Here is a 13,244-nt window from a genome sequence, read left to right on the forward strand (position 1 = left end):
TTTATAAATCGAATCTTGATCCGTTTAATTTTACCTTTTTTAAACTCCCCTCTTTAATCCCCCTCCCCGTTGAAACAGATTCCCCCAATGTGAAAGCAGATTTCTACAAAGTAATGTTAATTAATTAATAAAAAATATTTAATGCAAAATAAGCAATTGTATAAATATTCAGCCCCTTCAAGTTAGCATTTAGTAAATGCACCTTTGGCTGCGATTAAAGCATGGAGCCTGTGTGGACAGGTCTCAGTTAGGCTTGCACATCACCATTTTACTCCATTTTCTTTGCAAAAGTGCCCAGGCTCTGTCAGGTTGGAAGGGTATCGGGTGTGAACAGCCCTTTTTAAGTCCTGCCACAGATTATCTATAGGATTGATGTCTGGGCTTGACTTGGCCACTCCAGAACATTCACCTTGTTGTCTTTAAACCATTTCTGTAGTTTTCGGTGTAGGCTTCGGCTCATTGTCTTGCTGGAAAGTAAATCTTGTCCCAAGTTGTAGTTCTCTTGCAGGATGAATCAGATTGTCCTCCAGGATATCCACATTTGCTGAATTCATTTTACTTTTACCTTTACAAGCCTTCTGCGGCCTGTGGACGTTTTATGGGGATAACATGTTTTGCCTATTCATCTGTAATCCATACCTGCATAGGCATAGAGTAGCCTACTGCCTAAACAGGGTAATAAAACACAAAAAGCTACCACCAATGCGGTGCCATCACTTATTTTCTAACTGTGTCAAAAATCACTATGAGCCTTATTCCTTATCAGCCTACCGATGGATCAAAATTAGGGGGTTACAGATTTTTCATGAAGCATATCGTTGACACTATCTCTGATCTCTCCAGACTTATAGTGCTGTAACTAGGATAGCTGCTGTATAGAACAAGGGTTGGCTCATTTAAATGTATGTGAATTTACATGCACAATGAAGAAATTGATTAAAGCCTATTTTGGCTATTTTAAAGCCTATCTAGCTTAAAAGCGCTCTAAGCGATGCTGGGTAACGTCACTTCTGTTGACTTTCAAACAAAACAGTGGGGTATTCCAGAAAGGAGGTTTAACAAACACTGAGATAAAACTTAACCTCTGGGTGGTCTGAACCTGTGGCGACTAAACTCGAGCTGTCGGTTCCAAAACACCGGTTGCCAGTTAGTTCAATCAACCCTGTGTTAGATAACCTCGAGTTGTGCGCGTTCACGGCGAACTTATAAAGGCATCATCTATTGAGAGTCGAAACCATGAGTGAAACCGGCGAAACGAAGAGCACCGTATTTTTCAGAGGCGGAGTAGCAAGTTCTCCTCGAGGCTTACGAGGAGGAGAGGACTGTGATAACAAAAAAAGAGCAATACTTGAGCATCTGCCAAGGAACGAGACCTTGCTTGACAGAGAATAGCCTAACTGACCGTGTAAATGCGTACGTTTAGGATAGCCCATGTCAGAAGCACAATTAAATAATTTAGTGGACATTACGTATTGTATTGACTGCTTTGAATTATGCTTTCTTAAACTAGCCTACCTTGTCACAGATTGAGTGGGCCATAGACTCCTTGAGAATCACAAATGTAATTTTCTATTTTAACGCGGGTTCTGCAGCTGTGGGCCAAGTTAAACCTTTGCGCTCCAGCATCGGAAGGGTGATGAATGTCGGAAGGCATGGGTAGCCTATCCTCTATCCCCCAGTAGCATACCCATCAAGTTCTCCTGTAATTGCACATATAACATTAAGTTACAGCCTACACATTAATACGTCTGTAGTGGATCTGATAATATTCTAGTAAGGTGTAGGCCTGCCCTAACGCACCCTGTTGAAATGTGTCGCTCAAATTAGACTCCCGGATAGGCTACATCATTCCTGGCATCGTGTAGGCCTACTGGGCCCTGCCATTTCGCCCCCACGTTTGTGATAAGATGTGAAGCATAATCACATATAAAAAGAGAAGTGGCCTATGACCTATCCATTCGACCATAAGGACATTCTGAAAAAGCCAAAGCCCGTTAATTGAAGCTCACCAGCTAAGACAGCCTATCGTCGGTGCGCATTAAGTGATGCTGACCTGCCAGTTGGGTACTAATGATCCTCGTGTGTTTGTGTCCATGAAAACGAATGAACTGCTTTAGCGCAAGCAAAACTTTACGCACCGACTGACACTACAAAAACTCCCAGTCGGAGAGCGCGTGTGTAGCCTATTAAAATCCTAACTATCCAAAATGCCATCAGCATTCTTAACCAAACTTAGTGACAACACGCATAGCCCTACCTGCATGACAGCTGTTATGCAGTCTTTATTTAAACGTATTTATTAATTTTCTATATGTTTTCCCTTTTTTGTAGGCTACTGTACTTGTTTTAATTATATCTTCAATGTGTCTGAGATGTTGTTTGTCCATCTGTCTTAGCCTGGGTGTTCCCATGCTGCCTTGCGCGCGATTTGATTCACACTGCTAAGGCAGCCTGGAGACCATGGAGCAAATTTTCGCCTGAGATAGGGGACCAATCACAGAACAAGGGGGAAAGCAAGACGATGATGAGCTATGCACAGACGCATTTGATAGACATCCGTGGCACCCAATAAACGGATCTGGGCATTTTTTTCAAATACGAGAAAATTAACGTTTGGTTCCCAGACCAAGTCTCATTGAGAAGTGGTGGCGCTAGCCAGGCTACATCTGTCAGGTGGGCCAAATACAAATGTCCACTATGGTGTAGGCTAGCTAGCCTACATTAAAGATTTATTTTATTCTATTATAATCCACCATGCGTAATGTAGGGATGGAGAATGCTTTTCAAGCCTATAGCATATATTTAGGATTCAGCTGAAAAACTCTAGCGCTCTTGAAAAACTTGTTTAGAAAAGAATGGGTAGGCTATCATGTGATGTCTTGGTCTATCGCCCTCACGGTGAATTGCACGGATGAATATTAGCCTACATGATTTTGTGCTTCTTTGTCAATCGGACCTTCGTCAAAATGAAACGCCATTGTGTGACAAGTGTAAAAATAGAGGCCTGGTTGAACACGCACTAAAATAACCGAACATAATTGAACATAACCTACGCTACTTCCTCCCCCTCCCTCCCGTGCTGCTCCCGTGCAATTGAAACTCCTAAAAGCACATCTCGTCTGTGATTTGCTGGAATAGTTTGTTATGTTTTTATGGGCTAGGTTTGCCCAGGTTGTTTTGTTGCATTTTTTGGAGCCTGGGCTGTCCACAGAGTTTGTGTTTTTTTACAGTGTTTTCAGGACACAGATAGCTAGTGGTTGGTTAGGTGATGTTTGCCGTAAGTGACATAAAATGTTTTAGCCTAAAAAACGCGTGGCATCGCTTATAGCACCTTTAAGTAACTTTAAAGAAAAACATGTCAACTTTCAGAGCATGGCCCTTTAAAGAAAAGTAAAATGGAGAAAAGTTCAAATAAAACACACCTCAACCCTGCAGTGTTCTTTCCAGACCCCCTTCCTGTACATTCACAGCCAGGGTATAGGATTACTTTAAGATTTGTTTTCATTGTTACTTCCTTATATCATGACGGTTTAAATACATGTATATTTTTTCGCATAATAGATCCTGGACCACATACAGAAACTGGATTTGTTTTCTTGAATAAGACTGATAGAATATACATTTACCAAATTATGTTTTCTGTATTGATTTTCAAACCAATCCAATTAACTTCTTTTGCAAACAAGACATCTATAATCAATCCAATTGCTTACAGAATGTGCAAGTAATGTACACTGATAATGTTATCCAAAAATACTTTCCTGAATACATGCAGTATATTCTCACGCAGCTCATATTTTAAATAGACTAAACATTCATTGTTATCACTTCTTTTTTTGACATTACAATTTGTTAATGTTATTGATTTAAAAAGCTGTTACTTGTTCTTTAGCATTTTCAATTTGTAGTTGTTGGTGGTGAGGAAGGTGTGGAGGGAGGTCACAGCCCGATACATCTTTGTTTCTCTGTCAATGATGCAATTGAACCGATACAAATGTTTATTATTATTCTCTATCTCTCTCTCTCTCTTTCTCTTTCTTTCTGATGGACATGCTCTCCAACTCACTACCGTAGGAGAGTGAGCACAGTGATCTGTTGGGTTCATACAATATTAACAGAACAGAAAACCCAGTTAAAGCAGTCCTTGATTATAGTTTGACATTGATTTAAGACTAACAGAACCCTCGACACCTTGGATGTCAATAGTGATAGATTCAATTACAACTCTAAGCAGACAGGGCACATAGCCAATCATTATTGTTATCCAATGATTGTTCACATATTTGTTAAAGGAAGGGAAATGTAGGCTATTTAATACTATTTTATTTCCTTATTATTGTTTTCACAGATGGGTTTTTTTTCTAAGGACAGGTAGTACACACAGCTCATCTACTCTTACATACAATGATGGCGGACTGATTATTGTTAATTTGTTCTGAGACTGAGATTAATCATGTAACAATTCTTCTCAGAATGATATATCTCCTCCTTTCACCTTTCCTGCCAGTAGGGGAATGGATAGTCAGATAGATGGATAGATAGATAGATACTTAGATCCCCAAGGGGAAATTCAAGAAGTCGGTTTTGTATATTTAGTTGATGGGGTGTAACTAGACTCTTAGCTAGCCTGTGGCTTTGCTCTTGAAACCAGAGAGCACTCCGAGTTGGGGAGGGCTGGGGGGCAGAAGAAAGGCTAGATGAGATGTGTAAGCAGACCCTCAAAGCACTTTAGCTGAGAACCTTCTCAGGTTTTCTAATACGTGACTGCCACATCCCATTACCGGTAACCCAAGTTGGAGGAAGAGGCCAGAGGATGTAAAGGAGGTTTGAACATGAAAAATAGCCATTAAAAAGTGATGGACTCCTGTCCCCATTCAATATTCAAGTGTATTTTTGCTTCACTGAACAAAAGTTTTACATGTTTTCTGAAATGATCTTTGCCTACTGTATGTCTATACCACCACACATACCTTTTAATATGACAAGTAGAGGAAACCTACCCATCATCACCTTCAGCAAAGTGAATGCATACATGCACACAGATCACTGTCAGATGAACATCATGGATGCTATTTTAAGCATGAATACAGAGTCCATCCAGCAATGGCAACTTAAAAGACTGGTTGCTTCCCAGGAGCAAGCTGTTCAGATATCGTCATCTGTCTGGGAGATTATCTGTAATCCCTGGCTGATATGCATCAGGGATCAGGAGTCAAGTGATTACCATTCAACTATTACAAAATGTAGTATACATCTGTTGCCAACACTTCACATGTATGATGAATGTAAATGCTAGTCAAAAAGATAGTTACTACAGTTACTACAGTTTTCTTCTCTGAAATAATGTTTTATTACTGAAAGTCTAAGCTAAGCAAGGTGATTTTAGTTTGTTGTCTTCATGTTTTAATTTTGTTGCCAAAAAAAAAAAAAAAAAAAAACATCTGTTATTGAACTACATGCTGAAATTATATTAAATTAAAAAAAGACAGCAATGTGTATCTGGATCACATGGCATCCTGTCCTACTACTGCTGCGCGCTCTCTCGCTCTCTCTCTCTCTCTCTCTCTCTCACACACTCACACACACACACACAATTCTCCAGATGACACATGCGGTAGTGGGTTTTTGGAGGACACGGGTGTTGGATAATCGTTTTTTTTTTTATTATCCCTGACCGTTTGGAATAAGCGATATGTCACTCTCTCTGACCCCGGGCAGGCAGAACCAATAACTTGGGGGATAGCCTACTGATGAAACAGGCAGATTAGTTTGCTTTGATCACCATGTAGTCTACGGACGGTGTAAACTGTCACACAAAACAGGTGAAAATACGATACGTGCGTTAACCTGCCCATCTCTGGAGGAGTGTTGTAGCCTTAACGCATTCGGGTAAGTTAGGCTACTCATCTCTTTACACCTTTTTCCTTTCTACTACTTTTAAATGTTGCTCATATTCGTCTGACCTTATTGTGTAATAGGAATCCCATAAGTGTGAGACATTGTTCATTGTTCTTTCCGCACATAATAGGTTCTCCTGAACGATCGACCACGTCTAAGCAGTGATTAAATAATTTAAATATTCAGGAACAATGTCATTTTTCACCTGGAGTGAACTGAGAGATATGTTGAGGGAATATCCCGTTAATTAACCCCATGCATTTTCGGGACAAAAGTTAAGCTACTATTCATCATGGTCACGATGATTCGTTTGTGAAGTGGTGCCCCTAATTTGTTTAAAAAATGCAAGAACTTAAATTTTACACAATTCTGTTTCCCCAAAGAGACACGTGACGTGAGAAGGATGATTAAGCAAATATCTTCAAGGACAGCGCATAAAGTTTCTTTATGAACTTAAAACTAGCCTTCCAAAAAGCAACAGGGTTGGTATGCAGAAACCTTACCAGCTGCTGAAATTCGGCCATTTGCTATAGGCGACATCCCACTTATTTTGAAAACATCTATCAGAAAGGATCAGACAGTAACAGATGTCATCCGAGATTCTGAATGATCAGGGATATTGCTTTACCATGCCATCAGAGAAGGCAGCCTTGTGTAAAACCATTATTGTTGAAAGCAAAAATTGAATATTGTACCTTGAATTGAAGACCATTGCGTTTTATAATTATCTAAGTGACATAATTACTGCAATTGCATGATATGCATAACAACTGAGGAAGCAAGGGATGGAGGCTTAGCTCTGGGGGATTGTAGCCCAATTGTTTTTGTCTGTACCTAATAGGATATGCTTTTGTTGTTGTTGTTTTGCTGCAATGATTTGGAAATGTTAGATGTTAGTTGTTGGAGAAACCATGTCTTGGGGCATGTTTTAAAACGGTCCTTGGCCCAGAATCCCTTAGTTTGGATGTTGCTGCTGAAATAACCTGCCAAGAGAATTTCAAGGCAAGTCTGCTATTGATTCATGTGCAAAACATGTGTCAGTATTTTGATTAAGAATTATTTTGGGTCTTAACATGTTTGAATCTCCAAGATCAATATTATTTCCCTTTATTGAGCTTTCCCATATCTTTCTGGTTGGTAAGAAGGATCTGTAATGTTTTTTTCCATACTTCAGTGTTGTCTGCAAGGGCACGATCCTGTCTTGGTTTCCTAGTCCAGAGCACAGATCTAGATCTCATCTGACTGAGGAGACAATCCCTCCACCAGCACCATGCCCATTATCAGCAATGCCAACCGGGACTTCAGCAACCTCTCTGTCAGCACAGACGACAGCAGCCTCGACCGCTTCTTCACCGAGATTCCAGAGACCGAGAGCGTCAAAGGGGTCTACTACAAGCGGGCCCAGTTCCTCCGGGAGCCTGAGGCCCTTGGCAAAGTGGACCACGAGCAGCTGGCCCTGATCAACGTGGGGGGTGACCGCTACGCTTTCCCCTGGAGCACACTGGACGAGTTCCCGCTGACGCGGCTGGGCCAGCTGCGCTTCTGCCGCAGCCGCAGCGACATCTGCCGCCTGTGCGACGACTATGACGAGGCGCAGCGCGAGTACTTCTTCGACCGCAGCTCGGCGGCGTTCCGCATCATCCTCAACTTCCTGGCGGCGGGGCGCCTGCGACTGCTCCGCGAGGCGTGCGTCACGTCGCTCTGGGACGAGCTCAACTACTGGGGAGTGGACCCGTGCAACATGGAACGCTGCTGCCGCCGCCGCATGATGACCCACGTGGAGGAGACGGCCGAGCGCAGGCGCCACGACGAGGAACTGCAGCAGCGCCGACTGGCCCTGTTGCAGCGCCCCCTAGAGGAAAAGGGCTGCCGCAGGGTGATGTCCATGCTGCGGGACATGGTGGAGAACCCAGAGTCGGGCTGGCTGGGCAAGGCCTTTGCTGTCTTCTCCGTGGTGATGATCACTGTGACCGTCATCAGCCTGTGCATCAGCACCATGCCTGACCTCAGAGAGGAGGAGAGGAGGGTGAGAGAAGCAGCTGTTTAGTTAGCACACAGCTGCTCACACACCATAATATGTGTCAGTGATTTTTGACTTTTTAAGCTTCATGCCCACATCAAGTAACTATTAATAACACTAATGGAAAAGAGAAGCCTTGTTATATATAATATTTTTCTATCAAGATTGAATTAAAATACAAGAGCGGCCATCTAGTTGATGTCAAATAGCATTGATTAAAATGTTATTAATAGCAGGTTGTACTGCATGCTGTTCATGGCCTTGATGTTTTTAATGCCACCCTGTTTTTTTCTGTCTTGCATAGGGTGAGTGCTCTCAGAAATGTCAGCACATGTTTATAATAGAGACCATCTGTGTGGTCTGGTTCTCGCTCGAGTTTGTGCTCCGCTTCGTCCAAGCACGCAGCAAGCTGGCCTTTGCCCGCGGGCCGCTTAACATCATCGACGTTGTGGCCATCCTCCCGTACTACATCTCTCTGATTGTGGACGAGAGAGACAAGGCGGAGGACGAGGTGGTCAGCGGCGGGGGCGGCCGTGGCTACCTGGACAAGCTGAGCCTCATCCTGCGCGTGCTGCGCGCGCTGCGCATCCTCTACGTGATGCGGCTGGCGCGCCACTCGCTGGGCCTGCAGACGCTGGGCCTGACCATGCAGCGGAGCACGCGGGAGTTCGGCCTGCTGCTGTGCTTCCTGTGCGTGGCCGTGACACTTTTCTCGCCGCTCGTGCACCTGGCCGAGAGCGAGCTGGGCTCGGCGCCCACCACATCCACGGCGGGCATGGGCGCCCAGAGCTTCACCAGCATCCCCGCCACCTACTGGTGGGCCATCATCTCCATGACGACGGTGGGCTACGGCGACATGGTGCCCAACAGCATCCCTGGCCAGCTAGTGGCGTTCAGCAGCATTGTCAGCGGCATCCTCATCATGGCCTTCCCCGCCACCTCCATCTTCCACCGTTTCTCCCGCTCCTACCAGGAGCTCAAGCAGGAGCACGAGCTCATGTACAAGGCCGAGCTGAAGGAGGAGCGCATCGCCAACCTGGCGGCCCTAGCCTCCGAAGACGCGCTGAGAGCGGGCGGGAGGCCTCTTCTGTTCCCGGAGCGGGTGTGTGAAGACAATGCTGTGAAGAACTGGGACAGTGGGAAGGCCTCACATGAGTATCAGCCACTTACACCAAGCTCCGGAAATTGTTATTCTTACTTTTAATATACTCTGCCGTGTCTGTCACATTGTCGCAAATTGTCCATTCTTACTTCCAATGCATGATTGCTCTCCAACACTGATTGGTGGAAAGTAGTTTAAAATTGGTCTGTTTTTTGTTTTTATTGCTATTTCAGAATAATACACTTTGCATGTTTTATTGCTTGTGTGTTTAAGAATATATTTTCTGAATACAATGTAATATAATATTCTGAATATAATGATGTCATATTATATAAAATTCAATTAACTGTGGAGGTGCGATGAGCACAATCAAAACAGGTAAAAAGCTTGAGGGTATTTTTTAGCTTGTGGACATTTCTTCCCTAGTTAAGTAAGCACAGTGTTTTCAGAGATTGCATCATCACTGATTTAAACTGTTACATAAAGACAACTGTGCTATTTTGAACATTTTAGCGCTGAATGAAAAATTGTGGTTATGAAAAAACAATTTAACCTTCAGACAATTTTAGAGTAGTGTGGAAAAGCTGAAATGTATTATATTGATACAGGTCTCTCTCCACTTCGCATGTCAGACTGTGTCATAGCAACATGGAAAGATGCAGAGCCTTTAAGGTGCTTTTCCTCTCAAGGGCCTGCTCTATGGTAACTGAACGTGAAGCAGAGAAGGTCTCAGGTGTATCTGCACAGGAGCTTGTTTTTGAATTTTTGTTTTCTAAATAAATGTTTAGTGGGACACTTCTGTGAAACATAGCTTCTGTGTGTGTTGTTAATGTTTTGGATGATAATGTATCAGGGAACTCCAAAACAGTCTTTGATCAATATATTTGTAAAGAATATTTCTTTTTAAGATGGGGTGGGATTGGGAAGTGACTGTGGGTCGGATTCAAATCTAGGTCATGGGCACTTGTAATGGACTGTGGTACTGATGCTTACACCAAAGCACCCCCATGTAAACACAATGTTTCGTTTATGGAAAGTATCGGTTTCAGTATCACAAGAGGTTGTTGGTATCTGTTTGAGCTCAACAGCCAATCAAATCACTTCCCTCCCTTCTGTGCTCTTGAAGCACTGTGTTGATTTGTCAGGATTGTGTATGGTCTGAAGGAGCCAGGACAGGACAAGTGTATAAGAGGATGGGATGTCACCAAGGGCATAATAATATTTATATTTTACTTACAGATCAAAACTAAGGTGAGGTGAAAAAGTAGTTTCATATCTGAGCTTGTTATAATAAATTGTAATTCTAGCCTCTTATCTGGTGAGGCTTACCCTGCCTGTGCCTGCATTGGCATTTTAGGGTTGGGCTTTGAGTTCTCAATGATATCAGCATTAGGCCAATTGAAGTGGCCAAGCATATCAAAGCTGTGCACATAGAGTCTGTTAACCTGTGTTTGCACATTGAACAATCCATCCATGTCAACCAGCAGGTAGGTGTAGTGCATATGGGCTGCAGAAAGGCCCTACCGCACAGAGGCCAGGCCCCCCAGTAAGAGAACTAAACTGACACAGGAATGAGAATTTAGAAGCTGCAGACAAAATACGGATGGATGAGAAAAGCAGAATAAAAATAGTGAAACTGCCAAAATAGGATGCAGTAGACTATGGACCCTTTCAAGAGAGTTCCATTATCAGCATCATAGTTGGCCCCACAAGACTTCCTTTTTAACATTCCATATGTTATCTTAATGCAGAGGAAGTAGATTGGGGCCCAAATAGAACGTTCAAGCATTGTTTTTGTTTTTATTGATGAAAGGGTCTATAGCAGTAGATTGACTTTATTGGAAATCATAGTTACATTGTCAGTAGTCCTTTGCTTTAATCATGTGCATTGGCACATTCCACACTCCTGATCAGGAAAGGACCTTGAACGCCAACCGCACATGATTGTGTATAAAGATATACTCCCCTCTTGTTTTAGTAAATTGTGCATTTAATGCTAGAATGTTATGTAAAAGTATAAAGCCTAAATTCTTGTCCTTTTCCAGTTGCCTCAAGTAAAAAGAGTGTTAAAGAAAACAGTTAACAGGAGGACGTTTTAAAATGACTTTAAGACACACACAGTTAACAGGAGGACGTTTTAAAATGACTTTAAGACACATTTGTAAAACCAAATTCTAGGGCATCATTGTTGAAATACAAAAAAATATTTCAACCAAATTGTATGTTCTTCAAAATAATACAGGTAATGCTAGTATATAGCTATGGTTATGGTTATGGGATTTTGCAGACGCTTTTGTCCAAAGCGACACACAAATACAAAAACAACAGAATATTAAAAAATGTAACATATGCGTACATATCTCTACTGTGTGAGTATGTGTCATACGTATGATTACTGTGAATGTATGTGTGTGCGTGTGTATCCGTTTATGCACATGTGTGCACATGGAATGGGTTAACATGACCCCTGGAGGCAAACATACAGAAAAAATTGGTCATCCTAGGCCCTACGGTTCTCAAGATATTCACAGAAAACTGTGTCTGCCCTACCCTCCTTTCGGGGGGGTCCAGTCCAGCGGGGGGGCTACAGATCAAAACGAAAAACGATGGTTCCATGCTATCCATGTGGGGTTACATGCCCACCAAGTTTCGTGTACCCCGGTCTTTCAGTGTCCCAGGAATCCTTGTTGGTGTACGGTCACTAAATGAACACATAAATCATTTTCTTGTAAGGCCATCCATGAACGAAAGTTCACAAAACTTGGCATGCATTCGGAAGGTGTCATAATGATCCTACACTTTCAATTTCAATGGGTTGACATGCCCCCTTAAGACCAACATACAAAAAAAAGGTGGACCTCCTAGGCCCTACGGTTCTCGAGATATTCACAGAAAACTGTCTCCGGCCACCTACAGGCCAGTTGGTGTATAGTAACATAAATTAATTTATTGTGTGGCCCCCCATGAACGGAATTCCACGAAACTTGGTGTGCAATCAGAGGGTGTCATAATGATCCTACACTTCCAATTTCGTGCAGTTTTGACTATGTTAGGTCACAGATACCTGCGATTACAACACCTCATTTTTACTTTTTTGTGTTTAACTAGGTGGCGCTATACATGAAATGAGTGGTTATGGAATTGGTTGACATGGCCCCTTGAGATCAATATACAAAAAAATGGTCCTCCTAAACCTCTACGGTTCTCGAGATATTCACAGAAAACTGTGTCTGCCCTACCATGTGGGGTTACATGCCCACCAAGTTTCGTGTACCCCGGTCTTTCAGTGTCCCGGGAATCCTTGACGGAAATTTGGACATGCGAAAAAAAGAAAAAAAAGAAAAAAAAATTCATAAGGCAGTCATAATAATAAGCTATACTCTTCATATAATATATATAATAAGCTATACTCTTCCAATATTGATGCTACTTTGTCATATATGATGTGACATGCATTATATTGCACTGCATTTAAATGTGAGGTAATGCTGACATATTTTAGTGTTCCAGGTATTTCCAAATGTGGAACATATCATATTGGTTTGTTCTTCCACATCACTGACTTCAGCATGTTAGAGGTATTTGCTTGACTCTAAAATACTATTGTGTGATTTGGATTTCAGATTATAAACTGATGCTACTTCCTACTGTAATTCGTATTTCCAAATCCATGGAAATGAATCGATTAAAATCTTTCAAAATCATTGTTAGGGTTGTGTTTGTGGCTGTGACAACCCGATTGCTATCAAAATAAATGTGTTTGGCCAGTACAGCAGGTGGAGTCACAGTCAACAGTCAACAGTATAGCTCATTTGCATTAAACTTTCCAGGCAATAATTGCCTGGAAAGTACAATGCAAATGAGATATGATGTACAGTAATAATGTAATGCACAGAACTATTTTTAAAAATCTATAAAAATAACAAACAAATAAATAAACAAATAAAAAATAAAACAAATACATAGCACTGTTACTATACTCTGAATTTGCATAAAATGCAAACAACAAAAAATTGGTGCCTTGACCGCAACACAATAATGTGAGGGTAAATCAAAATAAAAAAATACATTCAATACTGACTGAATCTCTGTCACAGAATATGTCCTAAGTTTACAAGGTACATTATAGCATATTATTACTAGTTGAATACAAGCCCTTAAATACAAGAATACCAGAGACAGATGAAAGAATGCCATTCATCAAAAGTCATAAAGCCTAAGTCA

General features: G+C 41.9%; 1 protein-coding gene across 1 annotated transcript; it reads left to right on the forward strand.

The window, feature by feature from the left end:
* Positions 1-5,783: 5,783 nt before the first annotated feature.
* On the forward strand, positions 5,784-9,826 carry kcng4b (potassium voltage-gated channel, subfamily G, member 4b). The gene is made up of 3 exons (XM_048263059.1): positions 5,784-5,889; positions 7,073-7,924; positions 8,223-9,826. Exons 2-3 carry the CDS (start codon positions 7,169-7,171, stop codon positions 9,120-9,122), a joined length of 1,656 nt encoding a protein of 551 aa, XP_048119016.1. The 5' UTR covers positions 5,784-5,889; positions 7,073-7,168; the 3' UTR covers positions 9,123-9,826.
* The last annotated feature ends 3,418 nt before the right edge of the window (positions 9,827-13,244 follow it).

The sequence above is a fragment of the Alosa alosa genome, chromosome 14 (genome assembly GCF_017589495.1).
Source record: "Alosa alosa isolate M-15738 ecotype Scorff River chromosome 14, AALO_Geno_1.1, whole genome shotgun sequence".
NCBI lineage: Eukaryota > Metazoa > Chordata > Actinopteri > Clupeiformes > Clupeidae > Alosa > Alosa alosa.

Coding starts and splice junctions, on each gene's coding strand:
- kcng4b (XM_048263059.1), top strand. CDS start 7,169: ATGCCCATTATCAGCAATGCCAACCGGGACTTCAGCAACCTCTCTGTC. Junction 7,925..8,222: donor TCAGAGAGGAGGAGAGGAGG/GTGAGAGAAGCA, acceptor TGTCTTGCATAG/GGTGAGTGCTCTCAGAAATG.